The sequence below is a fragment of the Podospora bellae-mahoneyi genome, chromosome 6 (genome assembly GCF_035222275.1).
Source record: "Podospora bellae-mahoneyi strain CBS 112042 chromosome 6, whole genome shotgun sequence".
Lineage (NCBI taxonomy): Eukaryota > Fungi > Ascomycota > Sordariomycetes > Sordariales > Podosporaceae > Podospora > Podospora bellae-mahoneyi.
Genome location: NC_085885.1, coordinates 3,746,002 through 3,767,993, shown reverse-complemented (window position 1 = coordinate 3,767,993; position 21,992 = coordinate 3,746,002). Strand labels below are relative to the sequence as shown.

At 52.7% G+C, this 21,992-nt stretch overlaps 9 protein-coding genes across 9 annotated transcripts; 5 read left to right on the top strand and 4 right to left on the bottom strand.

The window, feature by feature from the left end:
* Positions 1-97: 97 nt before the first annotated feature.
* QC761_610330 (uncharacterized protein) lies at positions 98-394 on the bottom strand (the record flags this gene model as incomplete). Its single annotated transcript, XM_062881444.1, has 2 exons — positions 98-249; positions 334-394. The coding sequence occupies 2 exons, from the start codon at positions 392-394 to the stop codon at positions 98-100; spliced, it is 213 nt and encodes a 70-aa protein (XP_062730184.1).
* A 752-nt stretch (positions 395-1,146) lies between these two features.
* Positions 1,147-2,625, top strand: QC761_610320 (uncharacterized protein; the record flags this gene model as incomplete). Its single annotated transcript, XM_062881443.1, is given in 4 exon segments — positions 1,147-1,296; positions 1,302-1,412; positions 1,459-1,980; positions 2,039-2,625. Coding segments are annotated over 4 exon segments (1,260 nt in total). The 3' UTR covers positions 2,516-2,625.
* A 428-nt stretch (positions 2,626-3,053) lies between these two features.
* QC761_610310 (putative secondary metabolism biosynthetic enzyme) lies at positions 3,054-3,938 on the top strand (the record flags this gene model as incomplete). The annotated part of the gene is made up of 2 exons (XM_062881442.1): positions 3,054-3,227; positions 3,285-3,938. 2 exons carry the CDS (start codon positions 3,054-3,056, stop codon positions 3,936-3,938), a joined length of 828 nt encoding a protein of 275 aa, XP_062730182.1.
* Positions 3,939-4,009: 71 nt separating this feature from the next.
* Positions 4,010-5,853, bottom strand: QC761_610300 (uncharacterized protein; the record flags this gene model as incomplete). Its single annotated transcript, XM_062881441.1, is given in 5 exon segments — positions 4,010-4,769; positions 4,821-4,925; positions 4,957-5,091; positions 5,108-5,662; positions 5,668-5,853. Coding segments are annotated over 5 exon segments (1,692 nt in total). The 3' UTR covers positions 4,010-4,058.
* Positions 5,854-7,232: 1,379 nt separating this feature from the next.
* Positions 7,233-7,958, top strand: QC761_0099790 (uncharacterized protein; the record flags this gene model as incomplete). The annotated part of the gene is made up of 2 exons (XM_062873094.1): positions 7,233-7,767; positions 7,821-7,958. Exons 1-2 carry the CDS (start codon positions 7,348-7,350, stop codon positions 7,956-7,958), a joined length of 558 nt encoding a protein of 185 aa, XP_062730180.1. The 5' UTR covers positions 7,233-7,347.
* A 223-nt stretch (positions 7,959-8,181) lies between these two features.
* QC761_0099780 (uncharacterized protein) lies at positions 8,182-9,211 on the top strand (the record flags this gene model as incomplete). The annotated part of the gene is made up of 2 exons (XM_062873093.1): positions 8,182-8,242; positions 8,265-9,211. 2 exons carry the CDS (start codon positions 8,182-8,184, stop codon positions 9,209-9,211), a joined length of 1,008 nt encoding a protein of 335 aa, XP_062730179.1.
* Positions 9,212-9,416: 205 nt separating this feature from the next.
* QC761_610280 (uncharacterized protein) lies at positions 9,417-11,715 on the bottom strand. Its single transcript, XM_062881440.1, has 3 exons — positions 11,247-11,715; positions 9,866-11,154; positions 9,417-9,794 (listed from the first exon to the last, which is right to left on the bottom strand). The coding sequence occupies exons 1-2, from the start codon at positions 11,257-11,259 to the stop codon at positions 9,872-9,874; spliced, it is 1,296 nt and encodes a 431-aa protein (XP_062730178.1). The 5' UTR covers positions 11,260-11,715; the 3' UTR covers positions 9,417-9,794; positions 9,866-9,871.
* Positions 11,716-12,041: 326 nt separating this feature from the next.
* Positions 12,042-14,220, bottom strand: QC761_610270 (uncharacterized protein). Its single transcript, XM_062881439.1, is given in 5 exon segments — positions 12,042-12,308; positions 12,370-12,486; positions 12,545-12,651; positions 12,714-14,060; positions 14,065-14,220. Coding segments are annotated over 4 exon segments (528 nt in total). The 5' UTR covers positions 12,881-14,060; positions 14,065-14,220; the 3' UTR covers positions 12,042-12,171.
* A 4,591-nt stretch (positions 14,221-18,811) lies between these two features.
* Positions 18,812-21,702, top strand: QC761_610260 (uncharacterized protein). Its single transcript, XM_062881438.1, is given in 3 exon segments — positions 18,812-19,626; positions 19,640-20,096; positions 20,224-21,702. 2 exon segments carry the CDS (start codon positions 20,045-20,047, stop codon positions 21,363-21,365), a joined length of 1,194 nt encoding a protein of 397 aa, XP_062730176.1. The 5' UTR covers positions 18,812-19,626; positions 19,640-20,044; the 3' UTR covers positions 21,366-21,702.
* The last annotated feature ends 290 nt before the right edge of the window (positions 21,703-21,992 follow it).

Here is a 21,992-nt window from a genome sequence, read left to right as displayed (position 1 = left end):
CTCTGTGAAGGGTCCATTGTCTCCACCTCTAATTGGGTCATCCCAAAGAAGCTGTGATCAAACAGCCTAGCATCATCCCGACCCAGGAATGCCCCCTTCATGGCAAAGCCTCCTGGACGGTCGGAGTTTGGGTGGTGGAAGCCTTTGGAGGAGAAGCGTGGTCGTCAAACTCTTTCCAGCCATCGACCTTGTTGCAGAAGAAGTTCCAGAACTGTTCTGAAGTGTGGCTACCGCCGGGCCAACGGCATCCTATACGTTGGTTGAAGGATTAGCAGGGCCTTCTTTTCTCTATGGATAGCTTGAAGGGGTAGAAGGAAATGGTATTGGGCATACCCATGCCGACAATGGAAACTAGCTCATGTTGCTCGCGTTGGGGTTCTGAATTGAAGGCCATTGTGATGGCTCGGTCTCAACAACGAATACTGTGTTGGTTGCGTAATGTTGAATACCTAGATAGGCAGAATGTGTCTGTCGTTGAGATATCAGTTGAGTGATGTTGTTAAAGATCCATTTCTTGAGGAGTGTCGCGATGGAAGACAGTTTTGATATCACTTCTTCAACACAGTGGCCAGTCCACGTATACTAGTCCGATATTGCCTCATTCTTGATGCTATCTACTGTATCTCTAGTATGCTGATGTACAGTCCGATCTAGTCACTACCTCGGCAAGGCTACTTTAGGATGTAGATGGTTGTAGCTGCATCGGGGATTGGCTGTCTGCTGTCGGTCCAAGCGATAGTCGCATCGGCCGAAGCTCTTTCGTGTACCTTATCCATCACTACCGTACCACCTTAGCGTGATAAGCCAGGGACTGGTAAGCACGGATGAACACTGCCTCCGCGATACAATCCCGGGCGGGTATGCCCGATGCCGGCTTTGCCACGCTGCGGGGGAGGTCCGGGCTGCCTGAACCATGCCGGCAGGGCCCTGAAGACTTGACGTTGCACTGTGCGCAGGGGCATACATGACATGAGAGACGTATCGGGCGATGTTGCCTCTAGCATGTGATGCCTTCGAGATATCAATACTCATGAATAAGACCAAAACAAAGCCATCAAAAGTCAGCACATTGCCATAAAGAATCATACTGCTCACGGGCGTCTGTGAGACTATCTGCTACCAATTGTGATACATACCCCTGTCGTCATGGCTACTCAAGGATCCGAATCTATCCTGGGCCTGGCCCAAAACATCCTCAACCTCACACAGGATCTCACAAATATCTCCAAGCAAACAACTTGGTGGCTCCCACCTTTTCACTCGAATCTCAAGATCCTCCTGCCACCTTGGAATGCCGTGAGATCCACGCCGGCCTCAAGACCAGTCTAGAGGATCTACAACGCCTCATTGACGGTCCCCGGAAATGGCTGAGAGAGTTCTGCTGCACCGGTTATGATCTTGGTCTCGTTCAGGTATATGTCTCCCTGAATCTCCGGCGGCCACGTCTAACATGGGTAGGTTGCCCTGGACTTTGAATTCTTCCAACTCGTCCCTGCGCATGGAAGCATCACCATCGATGAGCTTGCCGAAAAGGCCGGTCTCGACGCGGACCGCACGGGGCGCATCATCCGCCAACTGATGACCTATCGTATCTTCGAGGAGCACCAACCAAGGGTCATCTCCCACAGCAACACCTCCCTCCTCATGCAGCAAGATGAGGAACTCCGCTCTGTGGTCCACTACAGCCTCGATGAGATGCTCAAGGCCGCCGCCGACTGCAACATCACCTTCAAGGTTCACCCATACGAATGCCACCAGAGCCTCAACCCCTTCATGACCCGCCACGGCGTTGGCATCTTTGAGTTCTACAAGAACGACCCCGCCAAAGCCCGACGCTTTGCAAACGCCATGGCTGGTCTCCGAAAGATGGACCGACACCTGGACTACCTTCTCTACGACAGCTTCAACTGGGGTGCCCTCAACGGCACAGTGGTTGACTGTGGAGGAGGCAATGGCCACATCAGCAAGAGCTTGGCTGAGGTATGTGTTTTCTTGGTGAGAGTTAGCGACGGACTTGCTAGTCACTGACCTCAAATAGGCCTACCCCAACATCAAGTGCATCGTGCAGGACAGCAACGCCGACATGCTCGCCGAGGGCAAGGAATCCCTCTCGCCAGAGCTCGCCGACAGAGTGACCTACTCCAAGCACAGCTTCTTCGACCCGCAACCAGTCAAGGACGCGGCGGCGTTTTTGATCCGCCAGTGCACCCACAACTGGGCTGACAAGGACGTCGTCAGGATCTTCAAGGGCTTCGTTCCTGGCCTGGAAAACTCCAGCCCAAACACCCCTTTGCTGATCAACGACATCATCATCCCCGAGCCTGGTGTTTGGCCCCGTCACCAAGAGCGTGTCGTCAGACAGGTTGACTCGGTCATGATTGTGAACTGTGGTGGAAAGCAGAGGACCAAAGCCGAGTTTGAGCAGTTGCTGAAGGAGGCTGATTCGCGGTATGAGATTAGGAATGTCTTTGACAATGGACCGTTGGGGCTGTTGGAGGTTTATCTCAAGCGCTGAGACAGTGTTTGGGCTGGAGAAGGAGGCAGGCTGGGGTAGCCTTGTGTCTGGTATTTATTTGTGTTACGATTGAATCAATGATTGGATGTCTTGACACCCAACGGCTCTCACTGTGCCCAATGCCCGGTTCTCTGTGACAAGTCTTTTTTCACGTGTCCAATGTAAAGACGTCATAGAGCACCCGCCATGTTTCGGTTGCTCCATGTCCTCAAGCGACGTTGCTTTAGGAAAGAATTGGTGCAAGTGCCACGTAGGGCTCCGATTGGTCAGATCCCTTCATGGCAGCCCCACTCGTCTTCGGCCGACATTACTTCTTGTCGTTGGCCAATAAAGCCGATCGATCTGCAGCGTAGTACCAGCCAGTGGGCGTGGAGTAGAAGGTCCTACTCCAAGTATCAGCACGGGCAGCACCTGGCCGCTGTGGGGTGAGCTGGAGGTGATTTATCTTGTATCTACCTTATCTTGATGTAAACATATGGCACCAATCCTCCCCGCAGCACTCCGCAGACCGTTGATGTGACCCCACTTACACCACGAGATGTCGTTCCGTATCAACACCATTCTCATCCTAGGAGCAGGTGGCGGGATCGGCAAGCCTACAGCTCGTCGATTCCATAGCCTGGGTAAAAAGGTCATCGTAACTGGAAGGGAGCAAGACAGAGAGAGATTAGAGCAGATTGTCAACGAGCTTGAAGGCCTGGAGTACCGCATTGCACGTATTGCCCCCCCAACACTGCCATGATACTTGTCGCTAACCCCTCGTTCGCAGTGGGATCTCACCCAGCTCGACTCACTGCAGCCCCAAGTTGATGGTATCCTCCGCCACTTTCCCAAGCTTGACACTGTCTTCGTCAACGCCGGCATCCAAAACCACTACGGCGTCTTCCAAAACCCACCCCCCAATCTCGCCCAGGAAGCCATTCAAGAGTTAACAACCAACTTGGTTGCACCCATTCTTGTCGCTCAGGCCTTTGCCGCCCATCTTTTGTCTCTTGCAAAACAAGACATCAAAACCAACATCTTCCTTACGAGCTCCTCGCTGGAGTATTTCCCTGTTCCATTTTACCCAACCTACTGCCCTTCCAAAGCCGGCGTGGCGTCCTTTTGCAAGATCTTACGCTGGCAGCTTGAGGCGACTGGTGTCAAAGGAATGAGCGTTGTTGAAGTCGCACCGCCCTATGTTGACACACCCCTGAATGCTCATCACAGAGAGCAAACCGATGCGCTGCAGGGCGGGCCTGAGAAGGCGGTGCAGCCTATGCCGCTTGGCGAATACATCGACAAGTTCTTTGACCTGTTGGAGAACACCAAGGAGGATGGGTCAATCAGTGATGAGATTGGGGTCGGCTTTGGCGGGCAGGGGCAAAAGGTGTGGAAGCAGGGGTATGAGAGCTTGCTCAGGGGGAGTGGTATGACTGATTAACTGGACATGGATTGGTAACACACGTGTCCGATAAAAAGCTGGACAATGGATGTAAAAGTCACTATAAGCTATGCGAGCCAGTGAAATGGTTCCCCTATATTTCTTTATACCCAACTGCGTCTACAGCTTCACTAACCTAACATAACATTTCTTGGGAACACGAGCAATACCCTCCAAGCCACCATATCCAGAGAGCTCTGGTGGTGTTCTCTCCAATTGAAACGTCCACACCAACATGGCAATGATCACCTTCATCTCCATGTGCGCCAACCTCCTGCCCCAGCATGTTCTAGGCCCAAGACCAAACAGCAGCTGAGGCCCGGCTGCGCCATCAAAGTCGACACCATCAGCCGTGACACCTGTTCCATCTGTCTTCCTCACCAGCCAACGCTCGGGATCGAATCTTGCCAGGTCCTGCCTCTCATCCCAAGAGTCGTTGGCCCGTTTAGACAACCTGGATGTATCGCTTCGCTTTGCTTCATCCACCGGGAAAGAAGGCGACAAAAAGCCTGGGCCGTTCGACATAAAGAAGACCTGCGTTCCCTTCTTGATCGGACACCCCAAAACGGTAGTGTCAACCACGGCTTCACGGGTAACTGGCACGGCATTGATGCGAAGCATTTCTTCAATGATGGCATCTAAGTAGGGCAGTTTGGCGTGGCGGATCTCTTCAAAGGTAAACAGCCTGCCTTTTTGGTGAGCCGCAGATAGTGTTGAGTGCAAAACAGATCTCAGCTTGGACTGAATCGTGGGGTCATCGGTGAGATACTTTGTAAGCCACATCATGGCACCAGACGTGGTGTGGTGACCTCCCACAATATCTCCAAATAGCTTTCCTACTATTAGCTCAAGTCAAAGAAGGACAACAAGGGGGTAGCAAACCTCATCTCTGAAAACCTGGCTCTCAAAATCAGGTTCTCTTCCCTCCTTTTCTGCCCGAGCAGCTTCTCGCATCAGCATATGCTCCACACCCGTTTCTATCTTGCCCTGTTGAAAGTTCTTGATTCCGATGGCAAACCTGGGCCTTCATCGCCTTTTCCTTGTCATCAAAGATCTTTTTGTACCAACCCTGCTGCGACCACCACCATGTCTGTAGCTTCGGCATGATCGCATTGATCGTCTTCTCCACAATCTCCGGCGCCTCATACACCGACTTCAAAAAAGTCCACAATCTCACCGAGCGGAAAGTCGACCGGCTCATCAACCGACACCGGAATAACCAGGCTATCCTCCGTCAACCCTCCCACTACCTTGACCTGCTCCCCAACAGCCGTATCAACCCAGTTCCTCCCAAACGCAAACTCCAACATGCAATCCAGCGAGGCATACTCAAAGTCCTTCTTTACACTGAATGGCCTCCCCCTCGCCAGTCTCACCTTCATCTCAAACAACCTCATCAGCTCCGACCCCTTGTTGTAAATCGCCGGCCCGACGTGCCCATTCAGAAACGTGCTCGTCATCAAATCATGAATCAGCTGCCTGTTCGCCCTGAACTTGTGATCGGTCATGTAAATACCGTGGAGCGCGCCCATGCAGGCCATGCCATCCGATAAAAAGCTTGACTTGTCAAACTCCTTGTGACGCCGCGTGAGGATATCGCGCGACTCGCGAAAGTCGGAGAGCAACACCCAGGGTTGGGAGAAGGGTTTGATGAAGATTGGCAGATGGGGGAGTTCATCTTGCGGACTTGCTTGGCGCACCAGACGCGGAACTCGCCCGTTTGGCTTACTTCTGCTATCATCTCGGAGACGTCACCGAGGAGGGATTTTGCAGCGGAGGGATTGTAGGCTATGCCGGGGATGGGTTTGGGGAGGAGGTACTGGTAGAGGGCGAATAGCAGAACTGGGACGATCGCCAAAGCGATGAGGTAGCGGTGTGGGGAGTCATCTTCGAAGGGCGAGGTGAGACGATCCATTGTGTCGACGGTAAAGTTGACGATGTCTGGCTTGTCCTGAAGTTGGAGGAGTGGTGCTGTCTCGGGTACCCGTCAGTAGCAAGCAGATCCGGGCGCGCACATCGTGTCTTTCCTGAAGACCCCTCTTCCACCCCTCTTCCAAGTCTCTGGGCACATCGTCTAGTAAGACGGCGCAACTCGCAGCGCTGTCGTCAACCGCCAAGGTGTGACCATGATCGGATCTGCGCTTCGGCCCGTGGCAGTTCGGGCCGAGAGAACACAGGCACAACGGCTTTGATTGCCCCCCCCCCCCACCCCCTGTTCTCAGCCCTACCCGAAAGTCAAGCCGAAACCCAACTAAAGCCATCTTTCGGCCCAAGGGTACCAGGCCCCTTGCACTTGCATCGGCCGAAGCAATCCTGCAGCCACAAAGCGACATCCAATGGACACGCTTGTTGTTATCGCCGATGCTCTTCGTATCGAGCATGCTTGGACGATCACTTTCTTTGATGTACCTTGTACCCTGATTGCAGGCAGATTCCACTCAGAAAAACAGCAGGAAAGATAAGTGATCGGACTCAGACTTGACTTGATAGGATTGGCTCACGACATTGAGGCGTGTGGCAGCGGCAGCATGAAGGTAGACCGTGTCAACGTCTGCCTTCGGACTCAGTTCCTCGGCTTGTGATCACCCGGGCTGAGCGTGCACAATCCCTGCCCCGGTAACTTTGAATGCCCTTGTTGGCCTGCAGTAATACGGAACAGAAGCTCCGTGACATTCGCTGTCAGAGCCAGACGATGGCCAAGTTCCATGGAGAGCTCTTCTGTCGATGCTCTCGAAGCGTGCTATGTTTGGAAGGTGGATAGGACGGAGGATCCATGGTCCCAGAAGCGCCCCAGAGGGAATTAGAATCCGCGTTGGCCGGCTCCCCGGCTCAGTCACCGGATGTCCCATAGAACTCCAGTTCATCTGATAGGTTACCGAGCAGGAGAACGTACCATCTTACCCACCGTTCGCTTGACAGAGGAGCTGAGCTCAGATGTAGCAATGAGGCTTGTTCCTGCATCGCCTAACCATATCCAGCTACCAGCCGGCTGGTATCATGTCGATCTAATCAGAAGGAATCACAGACTGTCCTGTTTTCGTCCAACAGGAGGCGTCTCTCGCTTAGAGCCACCAAACTTGATAGGTTGGAACTTTCAATATTGAACCACATCGCTTGCCCGGCGAAGGCGTGAGGCATTCACTAGCCTGGTCCTGACGGATAGATGTGAGCCTTTTTCTTACATGCTACCAACGCTTGTGACGTCCAACGAGGACAGGGTAAGAGGGAATGGTGTGCTCAGCTTCACGCCTTTCCACTCTGAGCTCAGTTGAGTTCGGTTTGTGTAGAGCTGGGGGTGGTGGACAGTGAGCCCATTTCATCCTTCAAATACCAGCATCGGAACTCGTAGGTTTGGAGGATGAAGTAGTTGACCATCTAGCCTTGATTACCTCCTCCGTCTCATGCACGAATGGTGCACTGCAGATCGGATTCTCGTTGCTTGTGTCCTCGCACGTTTTCCCCACGCGCGCCAAGGCTGTGTTTTAAGTCGTATTTACCTCCACACTCGGTAGATCCTTTCGATATGAGAGGTTTTGTCTCACTTGCTTGGGGCAGGCTTGCCACCGCCCTGTTGCTGGTGTTTGTCCACCTCAGCTTGGCAGCTGTCCTTTCAGTCCCCAGGTATTCCGAACTTGAGGCTCGAACTCGGGCCGACTTGGACGCCAATACTGTGAGAAGGGAGCTCGGAAGCCGTCTTTCACCCGGCACGGTCATCTTCGAACCTGGCGATGGAAAGTTCCCTGCTACCACAGCAAGATGGAACACATTTGCCCCGCCACAGATCCAGGTTGTCGTTCAACCTGCAAGCGAAGCAGATGTGGCAAAGATTGTGAGTTTCAAGCTATCAAGGAGGTTTCTTTGTTAGGTAATGGTTGCTAACAGGGAGACCAGGTGCAATACTGCAATGCCAACGGCATCGATTTTCTGGCCACTAATGGCGGCCACCGGAATAGTGCCAGTTTGGGAACCTTCACTGGCGTTCAAATTAGCATGGCATTGCTGAGAACCATTACCATCTAGCCGAATACAAAGTCTGCTTGGTTCCAAGGCGGTGTCTACGGCGGCTTGGTCACCAAATACCTCTGGGAACGGGGTTTTGTCACAACCACCGGTTCCTGTGACTGCGTCGGTCTCCTTGGGGCTGCGTTGGGGGGCGGTCATGGAAGACATGAAGGTGAGCTCGTCAGATTTCGCTCTTCTACATGAGACTTTGAGCTGACAAATAACCCCAGGCCTCTACGGCATGGTGGTAGACAACCTCCTCCAGCTCAACGTCGTCCTCGGCGACGGCAGAGCCATCCCGCGTCAGCCCGACAAGCAACTCAGACCTCCTCTGGGGCATGAAAGGCGCCGGCCACAACTTTGGCATCGTCACCTCCTTCGAACTCAACATCTTTCCCCGCGGTCCCGACACCTGGCACTACCACAACTACATCTGGACCGGCGCCCAGCTCGAAAGAGTCTTCACCTCCCTCAACCGCCTCCACAACAACGGCTCAACACCGGTAAACATGGCCCTCAATTTCGGCTTCTTCTTCATGAACACCACCGTCTCCACCACCGACCCGATCCTCTCCTGGACATTCGCCTACCGCGGCCCGCCCAACGAAGCAGAGGCCCTCCTGGCCGAATTCAACGCCATCGCGTCAGTCTACAACGAGCAAGGCGACGTGCCCTACAGCGGCGTCTCCAAAGTCCAAGGCAACGCCGAGAACGACTTCATCTGCCAAAAAGGCAACAAGCGCATCACCACCACCGCCGGCTTCCAAGTCTACAACCTCACCGCCGAGCGGCTCATCTACAACGGCTTCCGCGCCCGCGCCATTTCCCATCCTACCCTAGCCGCCGGCGCGGGCATCCTTCACGAGGGGTACTCTACCGCCGGTGTTGGCGCCAGGAACCCGGCTGATACCGCGTACCCCTTCCAGTCTGACCACCATCTGATGCTCTTCAACGGTGTCGTCCCGCCAAACGATCCTGTTCTCGAGGAACTGGCGTGGGAGTGGGCGAATGAAGTGAAGGATATGTGGAATGCGGGGCAGCCGACGCGGACGGAAAACAACTATGTCAACTATGCCAATGGGTACGAGGACTTGGAGACGGTGTACGGGCGAGAGCCGTGGAGATTGGCGAGGTTGAGGGCACTGAAGCAGAAGTATGATCCGCAGAACAAGTTTAGGTTTTACAACCCTATTGTCGAGCCGAGAGAGGGCAAGGGCAAGGGTAAAGGGAAAGGAAAGGGAAAGGGGAAGAGGAGGTCGTTTCAGGGGTAAGATGTGAACAGGAGCAGCGGGGGTAAGTAGGGGTAAGAGGGGATCTATTAACAAGGAAGCTGTACATTATCGTTTTATTTTGTCTGCTATCAGGTAGTCTCATCATTTCTTTTCACCCATTAGAAGCTGCTGACCTACCCTTAACACATGTGATAAACCAGGCTCTACCAATAGTCTCTCCCCTTCTAACCGACAATGTAAATTGTAAAGTACCCAAGCTACCTCCATAAATTGTGGTCGTGCAGTAAATGAGTGTTATAGACCCAGATGAAGAGAACAAAATCCAGCAGATGCCGAGTACACGAAGCGAAAAACCCAACCCAATGCCCAGTAACCAACCTGCTGTATGCACGCTTGCTTGCATGAACCCCACGATACCCAAACTCCACGCTTCCATTACTCATCACTCCATTTCTCACCACAAGCCCCATCCGTCCCACCAACCTAATGCAATCCCCTCAAGCCCCCGTTTTTCCGACATTGCCAGAATAGATGTAAATGCATATATACTAGTGTTTATACACATAGCCAGTCGTAAACCTTCAAGATCAACCTATTAAGACATTGGAAGTATCACCACCACCTAGATAAACAATAACTGTTAGCACCAGCCATGCTCTCTGGGATGATCTTTATAGGCTTCGCGGTACGTACCTGTTTCTAACGTGCGGTGGCATTTCCCTGTTGGTGCCTCTGGAACCGCCTAAACGACCAGCAGGCTGCCATAAAGCCCCAGTTTCTGCGCGTGTTTTCATAAGGGTACAAAAACGGGCGCGGGGTGATGGTTTGGAAGTGCCAGTCATCACCGGCGTCGTCCTGGAGAAATAGGCGTGTGTCCAAGTATAAACCCCTCAGCTCATCAATGTCCTGCTGCGTCACTTTTGCTGTGCTCCAATCGGCGGGGTAACTCATAATGCTATCGGGGTTGCGGCGACCGTAGGTAAACGAGCGGCATTCTGCTGACTCCGGGGCAAACTCGTGCCTCAGACCCAAGATATGGCCAACCTCATGGGCGAGAACCTGCACCTGGCTTCTGATGTGCCTTTTGCGGAAAGCCAGGGCGTAGATGTGAAGAGTGCGTGTGTTGCGGGGTCCCCTGTTGGGGAAGAAGGCGCTTGCAAGCACGTTGGCTTCGTCTGCGCAGACGGGATCCTTGTAGACCACGCGGAAGTGGGCCTTGGTGTTGCGGGTCACCTCCTCAAAGGTGACGGGAACATCTGCAAACTGGTCGATGGCCTGGGCGAGGTTGCTCGCTGCAAGGGCTGCGTCCTCGGGATGGGGAAACGTCTCGGCACAAATGACATAGCGGAGCTTTGTCCCGGCAGCCCAGCGTGGTACTTGGTGTCCTGGTAGGCCAATCTGGGCTCGGAACGCGCCGTCGCTGCCGTGCCCTTGGGTCACGCAATGGAGGGGTGCATCTGGCAAGGCGGAGAGATTATTGGCTGCATGGGTGGACAAGACCCTGCCAAGCATCACCAATAAAGCGATGGACGGGATCAGCAACACCTTGCTGCATGCCTTTTCGTTGAAGAGAATAGCAAAAAAGATGACAGCGGTGGATGCCAACAATATAGCCTCGGTACGGCCAGCCAGGGGGCTGTTCTCGATAGCTAGGTGGCGCACAGCAGATTCGTCCTCATCATCAAGCTCCAAGCCGGCAGAGTAGTCCCCAGGCGGGCAGGGCCCCGCTCCACCGGCTGCATGTCCCACCTCTTGTTCAATCCGAGTCTTCTTGTCGGCGATGGTATCCAGATCCTTCAACTTGCGGCGACTATATTTACGGTGTTTCTTCCCGGTTTCGATTACCTGTGTTCCAATGGGATCGACGGTGGGGACGGTGAGGGCAGTTGAGGGCTCGGCGAGGGTGCGTGTACGGATGGTGGACGTTTCGCCTTCGTCCGACGATGACGCTCTGCCTGTCGAGCGGTCCGAGACCGACAAGTCTAACGCAGGCAATAAAGTTAGCAAGCTGGTTACCCTAGAGTTGGAATGATGCGGTGGTCCACAAGCGTCTGCGCGCGCCCGTTAAACTTACCAGAAGCGGCCATCAGACGAAACCTGAAGCTCGAGAGCGCTACTACGAGCGCTCTCGAATTACGGGGTGGTTTGGGCGATCAAGCAAATTGAAGGCCGTACAAAGAGCGTTCAAGAAGACTGTAAGTGGGAAAAGAAAATGTTGTGTAAAAGAGATAACTAGAATAGAATATGCTGGGAGCAAGGATGGAAATGGGGATTTGATGGTTTGGTTTGGTTGAAGAGTACGGCGTAGCGAAAGTCGACGAGGGAACGAGCAACTGCGTCACTGGGCTTGTCGTGTTGTTGCACCACCTCCTGGACCGGCGAGCTCTCCGATACACACAGGTACCTTTCACATCTATCTTATCACGGTCAATGGGGGACTTCGTTCTTCTGATTGGTGTTGATGGCTCAGCTCTGCCGGGCTCTGGGGTCTTGGCTGTAGCTCAAGGTATCTTATCTCTTTCCCCTGGGGCTACTGCATAGCCCTCGCTGCGGCACAATCGTCCATTGAATCACGAATTTCTTCAAGACTTGCTGTTCTTCAGTCTGGGAGAAATGACTACACAGACACATGAATTGATATCCTACCTGCCTGCCTTGGAATCGCACAACAACCTCCGATATGGTACGGGAACAGTCAACAAGATACTATCTCATTACAACAGCAACAGCAAGGAGAAGCCAATGGAAGCACAGAGGGGAAAGCCTAAAAATTCAGGTTCGAACAGCAGAAGCCCAGGTCACGCGGACATCAAGGGGTTGCTCACCGAAATCCCCAGCTGAATTTTACGTTTCGCGGCCAGTTTCTACGCATCCTTGATGCTCTCTCTGTATTCGAAAGAAATTTTACCGGTTATGCTTTACATTTTCAACCACCTGCATTTACTCGCACAGGTATGTCACCTCAACCTACCCGACAAAGAGAGAACTGTCGATACTCTTCAGGGAGCCGTCGCGTTGACCAGCGGCCAGTTGATGCCCTTATCCTTTGCGCCAGTGTTACCGAGCCCCGCGCAGGTATACAAGCCGACAGCGTTGTTGGGAGTAGCGCGCATGTACACCAGATCGACGCATTGTTCTGTTTGGTCATCAGCCTCTGTCTTGGATTCTTTTTCTGGTCAAGGAGAAGGGTTGCCTACGGGGCTGGGGTGAGTCCTCCAACGCGATGCGGCCATCTGCCATGACGTTCCACTTCTGCGCCGGCTCGGTAGCGGAGCACTCCTTCAGGGTGAGCGAACCCATATCTCTCCAGTTACCTGTTTCTCGATATCAGCTTAGCTCTCTCTCTTGTGGACAGACTCTCTCGACACGCACTCTTTGCACCGGCATCCAGACAGAGGTTGGTTTCGGCCAATTGGATCCTAACACCGGTACCATCCTTGAGATACCACTGTTGTTCAGGCTTGTCATTCCTGATCTGACTATGGCAGGGAGACTTGGTTAACTTCCGGTGTTTTCTATAGCGGGGGTTGGAAATACTGACACGACAACACCAGTACCAGCCTTCGCCGGCAACGGTGCCTTTGGTACAATAACGAACTTGGCGTCGACCGCCGAGGTGATGTACACCTTGCGATACCCTTCTGGTACCACGACCTGTCCTAGGCCTGTTGCGACCAACGCAAGAACGAGGAACGAAGTCGAGAACATGGCGACTAGACAGATGCTTTTCCAGATGCGACAGCCCCAAAAGTCCGGAATTCAGGAACAGCCAGCACAGTTATCTTCCCTCTTTTATACCCAGGTGCCTCATCACTGCACCCCAGCCTCGGAAGCAGCCGGTCCCATATTTCGTCGCCCTCGGAGTCAACTCTATGCCACGGCTCATCAATAACAAGCCATGAGCTGGCCCATCGCGCCATCGGCAGATGTGAGAGACCACGAGATGCACCAATCCCCCGGCCGGTCAGGCGTCGCCTCCCATGCCCTTATATTATCGGGGGGTAATGCGGCGTAATCAGCCTGGAGGGGGTAAAACCAATCTCCATTCCACTTGAATTAAGCCTTTCTTGGGAGGGGAACAAGCCTTCGGTAGAAGGCGCCACGTTGTTGTGGTCCATGGTTTCGGATAAATGCCCAGGCTGGGGATTATCCTTAGTGCTGTTGTAGAGGATTGTGAGGAAGTGAGCCCTGTCCGGCACAGGCCAGGTAGCTAGCAATTTGAGAAGAATCAATAGTCCAATCCTGCCTGGTTGAGATCAACTCTGATCCCCAGACCTTCCATTCATGCGCTCCCCTGGCCCATCAGTTGGTGTCGTGTGTTGGCAAACAAGACTCACCCGTTGTCTTTGAGCATTGGTCCAGTTCTGTTTTTTTATAATGTCGCTTTTACGCAATGGATTCGCGAGAAACTTTGTTTCTTCATTTCGAATCTTCGTATAATGAGGTTGCTCATCATGGATCAGTGGTCAATCTGGCATTGGAGCATTTTTGGGTAGGTGAACCTATCCTCCATCAGTGAATAGTACATTTAAATTGCTTCATGTATGGGACCATGGGCCCAGTGTAGGTTGTTGGATACCAGAGAGGAGTGTTAAGTTTGGGGATACCGACACGGTGGCTCCCTGAGTACCTGTGTATATGTGACTCCGTCCCCATTCAACGGACCTGTTCCTTCTCCATTAGTCAATGTTGATCTTATAGCCACGGCCTCATCCTCGTCAGCCAAGCTCTGTCTCAGATGATGAGCAACGTGAAACCATGTTATGAGGGCACATGCAACAAGGGAAGGGCTATAAGCACCTAGCGAGGAATCACGAGAGACAATCGAGACTGTCATTTATTACCAAAGTTTAGATGACCGTCGAAATGAAGAGTTCGCCGCTCCTACCTACCTAGAAGGGGTTTGGAAATATTGTCGACATCTCGGGAACGGTGTTGTGGGTACAACAATGCTTGATTTGGCTCACCATCCTCTTCGAAAAGGAGCATCTTTTAGTTATGCCGTCTCAGGCAGACGTTTCGGTGTTGCGACTTGGTGATGCTCGATATATGCATCCTAGATGGTCAAGTGTAAGGTTTATTCTACCTTGAGTTGGCATCGATGCTAGTCTATATCCTTCATAGTCCACCCAAACAAGCTTTGATCACCCACTTCCGCCTCTTCTACCAACCTCATCCCCACCACGCCGCCATCGATCTTCAAAATGACCTGCTCCGAGATCCGCCAACACATCCATGCAGCCAAGTCCGAACCCCAGGGACAATCACCCGTCAATGAAACCCCAACCCGACTCACCTACCTATTCAAACACTTCCAACACTTCCTATCAATATCATGAAATTTGACACCAAAACTTCCCGATATCAAAAGGTGGTATTTCCCCCCCTCGAGCCCCTCATACCCCACGAGACCAGCAAGCCACTGCCACGCTGACTGTGCAATATTGCTTACATTATCTTACCTGCTTCACATGTCTACCACGGCTGAGCACGGCGGGCTTGTGATCTCTCACATTCAATATTGACAGCACTCGATCAATCGAGATGGGTTCAGCTTCTTGACCGTTTGACCACCACCTTGCACTCAAATGATTCTATCTCCAGCCCCGTTTTCATTTTTCATACATTTCCAACTTGGTTCTTTGTTCGTTTTTATCTGTGGAGCATGTGAACCACAATAACGGAAATACCTTATCACCTCCCACCCATGTAAGCACCAACAGACAAATCACACAGCCCTCATGTAGGTATGTAAACTCACCGGATCAAGAAAACAATGAATAAGAACAAAACACCTGTTCTCAAGCCAGCCTGTGGTCAGAAAGGGAGACACGATGCCGTCCTACCCGTCCGTTTCCACCAGGAGCAATTGTATTGCCAAGTCGCCCGCAAAAGAGCGAATAGCGAAGCAGGAAACAATTGAAGAAAACGGTGAAGCGGATCTCGTGGCTAAGAAAAAAGAGCCAAGCAAGCCAAGCACAAGATCCTTGGCGTCTTGGTTTGTGTGTTCTTGTTGGATCCCAGAGGTGAGGGCATTGGTCGGGACATTCCCGCCGCAGCGGCTTTAATAACTATTTGGTGTTAGCGAGGCGCGAATAATATACGCCCACACACCATGCATCGGCAGTACACATAATATGCCTCGGAGCGGCGAAATGCTCCAAATGTGGTTGGGTGATGAGGGATGGCTCCCTGTTCATCAAGACCCTGATGTACGTGGGCAGCTGGCTAACCGCGTAACTATCTTCAAGAAGGTCGTTTCACATCATGCCAACGCCGTGATATGCTTAAGCCGATGGGGCTCTTGGTTGGACCATCCAAATGGTGTTATGGATCCTCATGTTTCCCCACGATTTTGAAGTGCATAGAAAGCAGTTTAGGTATAGCCCTGTACTTCGACCATGTAAGTGATAGCATGAATCAGCCTTAGTCATACCGCTTCTCATCACTACGAGGCATGGTTGACTGCCTCACCAACCCATCGAGGAGCGAGCATACACAGGGCAACTGCTATACGAATTGGCGAGCAAGTGAGTGAATAGTGATGGAACAGTGGTAGGAAGCCAGGTACAACCCATTGGCTTGGTACCAAGCAGAGACACTAAAGCACTCCACACTATGCGTGGATGGATGCCGAAAAAGGGAACCTTCGTCATTGTGGTTCGATTTTCCGTGGAGCCGCTCACACCTTTGGCAGATTGATCCACTCCTATCAAGATTGTGCTGATCAACATCAGGGCGTCGAGCACATGGGTGCCATGACTGAACGGTGTTGTTGGCCCGTTTGTAAATGCTTCGAGCAACGTCGTCAGCAGTTACATGTGGGTGGACGGAGGTTTTTCAAGGGCCGCGTAACTGTTTGCAGTGCTGGTGGGTTGAACCATGATTCCTAGATGCCTGGAAGCCGAGGAGGCTTCATATCGCAATACTATCTCTGGAATCACCACGATTTCGTGTTATGGCGGTCTAGACAAGCTATCGATTGAGGTGGATTGATCCTCAGATCGACAGCCAGGATACGCAGCTTGTTGTCAACAAAAACGGACTGCAGCACAGCCACAAGAAAAAGATATCGCCGGCGTACAAGGATGGTCCCGTGTTATCCGTTTTCCCAGATACCGGCCGCCGCTGTGTGGCATCGAGTCCGACGACAACGGCCTGACCCCTGCGCCGAAACCCTGCCGCCCCGGGACCGGCGGAGAATGATACGTGGCGGGCCGACTCGCCGTATCATCTCATCAATGGCACTACACCGACATTGATCGACTCGAGAGTGAGGCCGCCTGTCGCCATGAGAGAGCTATCCACGGCTCGTCAGATCAGAACCTTGATTCATGCGGGCTGACGATACCCTATTGATGCGGGAAGGAGAGGGTGGAACTTGTAGTGGGAGAAAGCGGTAGCATGGTGTTTGATGATCGGGACATAAGGGAGGGTGCCAACGTCGGGACGATGCCTGTTCTGAGTTGATGATAAACAGCCGAGGAAGATGCCGCTGACCTCGCACTGTCGAAGGCCGAACCGATGGTGATAGATCAAAAGTTGTCCTACGCGACGCGGGGTAACGACCTCTGTGACGGCTCACAGCAGGGGACGAACATATGCCGCAGACGAAATCAGATGATTTTTCTGCAGCACAAGGAATATTAGGAAGAGATCTTCAAGTCCCTGCACCGGTGCCAGCTTTGGCGTGCTTGAGGCAGGATGGGAGTTCGAGGAAATTCCCATGATTGGCCTCAATGGGCAAGAGAAACCCACAGTGCGGAGCAGAGGAAGCCGGCCAAGAGCAAGGGACTTTGCCGGGTCTTTGAGAAATCAAAATAACTTTCCGCCAGACACCAGTGTAGTGTAGCAATTGGAACCCCCAGACCCTTAGATCGACAATATTTACCGGCGGCACGATGGGGCACATATTTCCCTCAAGATCATCAAACTCGTAGACAGCAATGGGATGATAGGACGGGGACGGACCGAAGATAGTGCCGAAAATAAAGACGAACAGGAGAGCCAGTTTTGCGGTGGCCACTTGGCACATGTCGGTTCCAGGGATTGGCTTCGGTCCTGCCTATTTTCATGACAGAAGTTAGAAATGCATTCATGTGTGAACAAGCATGGCGGCTGTCTGGGCGAGTCGGGGCCGCATGTGAAGAGTTCCGACATGATGTTGGCCCGAAGCTGTCGACAAAGGACGTATCAAAATAGCAGAAACGAACCGCCCAATGCCGTGGGCCATGAAACGGCCACCAGGGACCCAGGACCTGCTGATCGGCCAGGAACGGAACCAGGGGAGAAAAAGGTTGTGCGAGTTCGCGTAGGCTTTTGATGGACCGTAAAATAGCGATGATTGAACTGATTGAACAGCGATGTCGGGTTCAGCGCCCGGTAATGATTTGGACGTAGTCTGTGGTGTGTCATGTCTGTCAACACGCTCCACGAAAGAGAAACCAACAACCCGCAAAGTCCCGCAAACCCTGAACCCTGCCGAGACCTCCTATCGATAAGATAGGTCCACAGTGTCGTCATAGATGGGTCGGATGGGGAGGTGGATTGGGCTCCCGCACCCAGCAATCGCGCATGGGGCACTGAAGAAAAAAATGGGTCCATGTCCTCTTTGTTTCTTTGGGTTGTTCTTTGTCTTCGATCGATCCCAGGACTGGGATTTCGTCAGACCTCTCCCACGTCAGCCACGGTGACGTTGTGACTCCGTTACAATCTGGGTGGAAGGCGGAGATTATGGCCTTTTCAACTACGGTCCGTTTGGAAACCAGGCTGGGCCGGACAGAAGCCAACTGTTCACCGTTCCATTCGAAGAATTGGGCTCTGGGCAGTGGCGTCGCATGCAGGACTCGCATCATTATTATCAGCGTGCGTAAACTCACACTGTAGAGAGATCAACAATCGCTGCGGGCGCTTCGACGTCACCGCGCTGATTTCGGTCTCACGATCGACATCAAACCAGGAGAAAGAGAAGGCAGAAGGGGACAAATTACAATACAACATGACGAAAGTCTGGTCAGCATCGTGGCATCATAAGGAATCGCCGTTTTGAGGTGAAGGAATGATGTCGAGGTCGAGGTCTGCAAGAGACTTCTTCCAATGGTTGAACTGAACCCTTGTAACCGGAGAATAGCACACATTGAGCCTCAAGTACTGCCATCCGAAACAATTGAACGAGCGATCTCATCGTGGCATCACCCGGGACTGCAGTGTTCGTTTCCCCAAAGGGCCGCTTACAGCAGCCCTGAAGGCCCGGACCAGTTATGGAGCGAGATCGACAACGGCTTTTGCAGCTCTCGGCGCTTGGTGTTCAGCACAGGATGGCAGGGTGGTTGATGGACCCTGGATGTTACCCCTCATCGAGAATCCTGATTGCACAGCAGGCCAGGACCCTTTTGCCCTGGCAGCAGTGAACATGGCTTCCGGCTGAGGACCCCGCGCACAAAATAATTGAGACACGAGAATAGGTTAGTTCATATTATATTACGAGCTACACCTTAAAGAATAGCTATTGGGCTTTTAAATATAATTAATAGGTCTTTAAGGATAAGTAAGAGGCCCTCATAGATAATTCAAAGGCCTTTTGATTTCTTTCGAGGCATAGTTTACAACATCACATGGGCCAGCTTACTTTTGCTGTTTCAATTATTTTGTGGGCAGGGTGCTGAGGTATAGCTTAGATCTCAACACCGTGGCGGTCGACAACAAACCTGGTGTAAACACACCGGACGGGAATCTCAGGTAACACAGCAGGAGGTGTGACGACAACCTCATCCGTGACCAGCGCCGAAGGATGACAGGTAGAGAGCCGGAAGCAAGAAATGGTCGGACTGTTAGTATGAGTATTATCATAGATGCAGATTACCTGCGTGGTGCTCGCATGCGTTGCATGTTGGGAGGCGCCATGTCTCGAGAGCTGCGGCGGTGTTTGGGACACCGAGATTCTGCTCATGATACCCTACCTAGCTAAGATTTGACATCGAGCCCAATAGTAGTGGTGTTCATCATCGAGCTGGCGCTTCCCTGGCCCCGAAGTCTCTTTACGTCTTTCGTTGGCCATGGTGACCAGTGAGTGGGATTAAGCGTAGAGGTGCTGTTAGTTTCACCTTTCTGCTATGGATGTTTTCAACCAGTAGATAGATAATTAAAGCAAAGCAAAGCAGATGGGTCGCCTGCTGGTCAACGACTGGTCAACAGGCCACAGCATGCAAGAATGCTTACCTACTTTATTTTTTGATGAAGCAGCGTTTTGGTCGTGGCTGGCAAAACGGAAGAGCGGGAACTGAACGTGGTGCAGCGCCGCCCCTCGTCACAGGCAGAGTGGGGGCACCTTGTTTTGGGACGGTGGGGAGCTGCAGGCCTGCCACCCGGGCTGCACCCTGCCCTCTCCGTCCTTCCGTTTAGCGACCGCAAGCCACACAGCCGTCACTGTGGACCCACCGATCAATGATGCCCTTGTTCCTTCACCAGCACTCTCTGAAGAGGTAGGTTGACGGATCCAAGGCCCATGGGCCCTGGGGCCCCAAAGGGAAACCACAAGCTTCAGGTCCACAAAAGCCCAGCGACGCTTTCTATCTCACGATAGTATAAAGCAAATGGCCTTTCCTCGTTGTGCCAAACCGTCCCTCCCCATCTTCTCCATAGCATCCAGCAATCCATCGACATCATCTGCAGATCCTCTCTCCACAACATAAAGTCTCCGACACTTCAACTTCAACCCTTTGAACTCGACATCACCTCGTCGTATCTTACAACTTTTTATTTCCACCTTTGATCTAAACCTTGTTGATCTTTGCATCCCGCTGCCCTGATCACTCTTCCCTCTCCACTCACTCGTACTACTTTTTCACCACACACATACACATATCCGTAAACATGGAGAGAAATACTCCCAAGAAGGCTGTCCACTTTGGCGCCGGAAACATTGGTAAGTGGCGTCCGCTCCCTATTCCCAATCCCGACCCGGTCCAGTGTCTATCCCGTGGCCTTCCCGTGGCCTTCCCGTGTTCAGCGGTGCCGCCGTCATAGACCGGTTGCTAACGTTGCTGGTGTAGGCCGTGGCTTTGTTGCTTGCTTCCTCCACGAATCGGGGTATGAAGTCATCTTTGCCGAGGTCAACGATGCCACCGTCAGCAAGCTCAACACCCACAAGAGCTACAAGGTGATCGAGGTTGGCGCTGAGGGCACCACCGAGAAGACCATCACCAACTACCGGGCCATCAACTCGAGGTCAAATGAGGCGGCTTTGGTCGAGGAGATCGCGACGGCCGATGTGGTCACCTGCTCCGTCGGCCCTAACATCCTCAAGTTCCTCGCGCCAGTAATTGCCAAGGGTCTCGCCGCCCGCTCGACGGATCTGACTCCCGCCGCTGTCATTGCCTGCGAGAACGCCATCGGCGCCACCGACACTCTTGCCGAGTTCATAAAGTCTCCCGAGAACACCAACCCCGCTCTCCTCGAGGATTACGATAAGCGTGCCACCTTTGCCAACTCGGCCATTGACCGCATCGTCCCGGCCCAAGACCCCGATGCCGGCCTCGATGTGAAGCTTGAGAAGTTCTATGAGTGGGTTGTCGAGAAGACCCCGTTCAAGGAATGGGCCGTCCCAGACATCAAGGGCATCAAGTGGGTCGACAACCTCCAGCCCTTCATTGAGCGCAAGCTGTACACTGTCAACACTGGCCACGCCACTGCTGCGTACTACGGCTACACTCGCCGCAAGAGCACCGTGTACGATGCCCTACAAGACAAGGACATCCGGGACGAGGTCAAGAACGCTCTCAAGGAGACGGCTGACCTCATCACCGAGAAACACGGCATCGACGAGGAGGAGCAGAAGCAGTACGTCGACAAGATTGTTAGGCGCATCAGCAACCCCCACTTGGAGGATGCGGTTGAGCGTGTGGGTCGTGCCCCGCTCCGGAAGCTGAGCCGAAAAGAGCGGTTCATCGGCCCCGCTGCCGAGCTCGCGGAAAACGGCAAGGACTGTTCAGCCCTACTTGATGCTGCCGAGATGGCATTCCGCTTCCAGAACGTCGAGGGCGACGACGAGTCGTTTGAGCTTGCCAAAATCATGGAGGAGAAGAAGCCTGAAGAGGTTGTCCAGGAAGTTTGCGGTTTGCAGCCAAGTGAAAAGCTCTACCCTCAGGTGGTCGACATTGTCAAGCGTGTCCAGGCCGATTCGAATGAGGAGTAAGGTCGTGCTGTGTTGAATTTCGGGTAGTTCTTGTCATTTGACGGCGTTGATGGTCAAGGCACCTTGATGGGATAAAGCGAAGGTTTCATTTAGCGTCGGAAAGGAACATCGCGGAGTCGATTCCGGGACACATGGACACGGCGTTTGGTATTTTTCTGGCATTGGTTGATGATGATACGTGTTATAACAAAGTATGCTTCTTAGAGCGGGTTGGTGTTTTAATTAGGAGTTTCGGTTACTAGACAAGTAAGAGCTAGCATATCTTGGAGAAGTGTCGAAGACTTAGTTTTGTACTAGATGTTTGTTCACTTGCTGTCTTGCGTCTTTGCGTTCTGTGAGCTAGCTAGATATGTAGCGTTAAATGGTCCATACCACGGTAGTGTAGCGCACCTATCCGCAGCGTCCCCCGTTGGATTACATGGCCAAAAATTGCGGCGATTGAAAAATGCTGGCTGGGCACAATTGAAGCTATCGTGAACTGCCGAGTTGATTTGATGAGGAGCAGCTGCAGTCAAGACCTCAGGCCAGCTGGAGACCTTGGCATTTCATTGACAGCAAACGTGGTCTGTGCGCTTTTAGCCTGGAATTTTAGGTTGCAAACTGTTCCCCAGATGGACTGGAGCACGA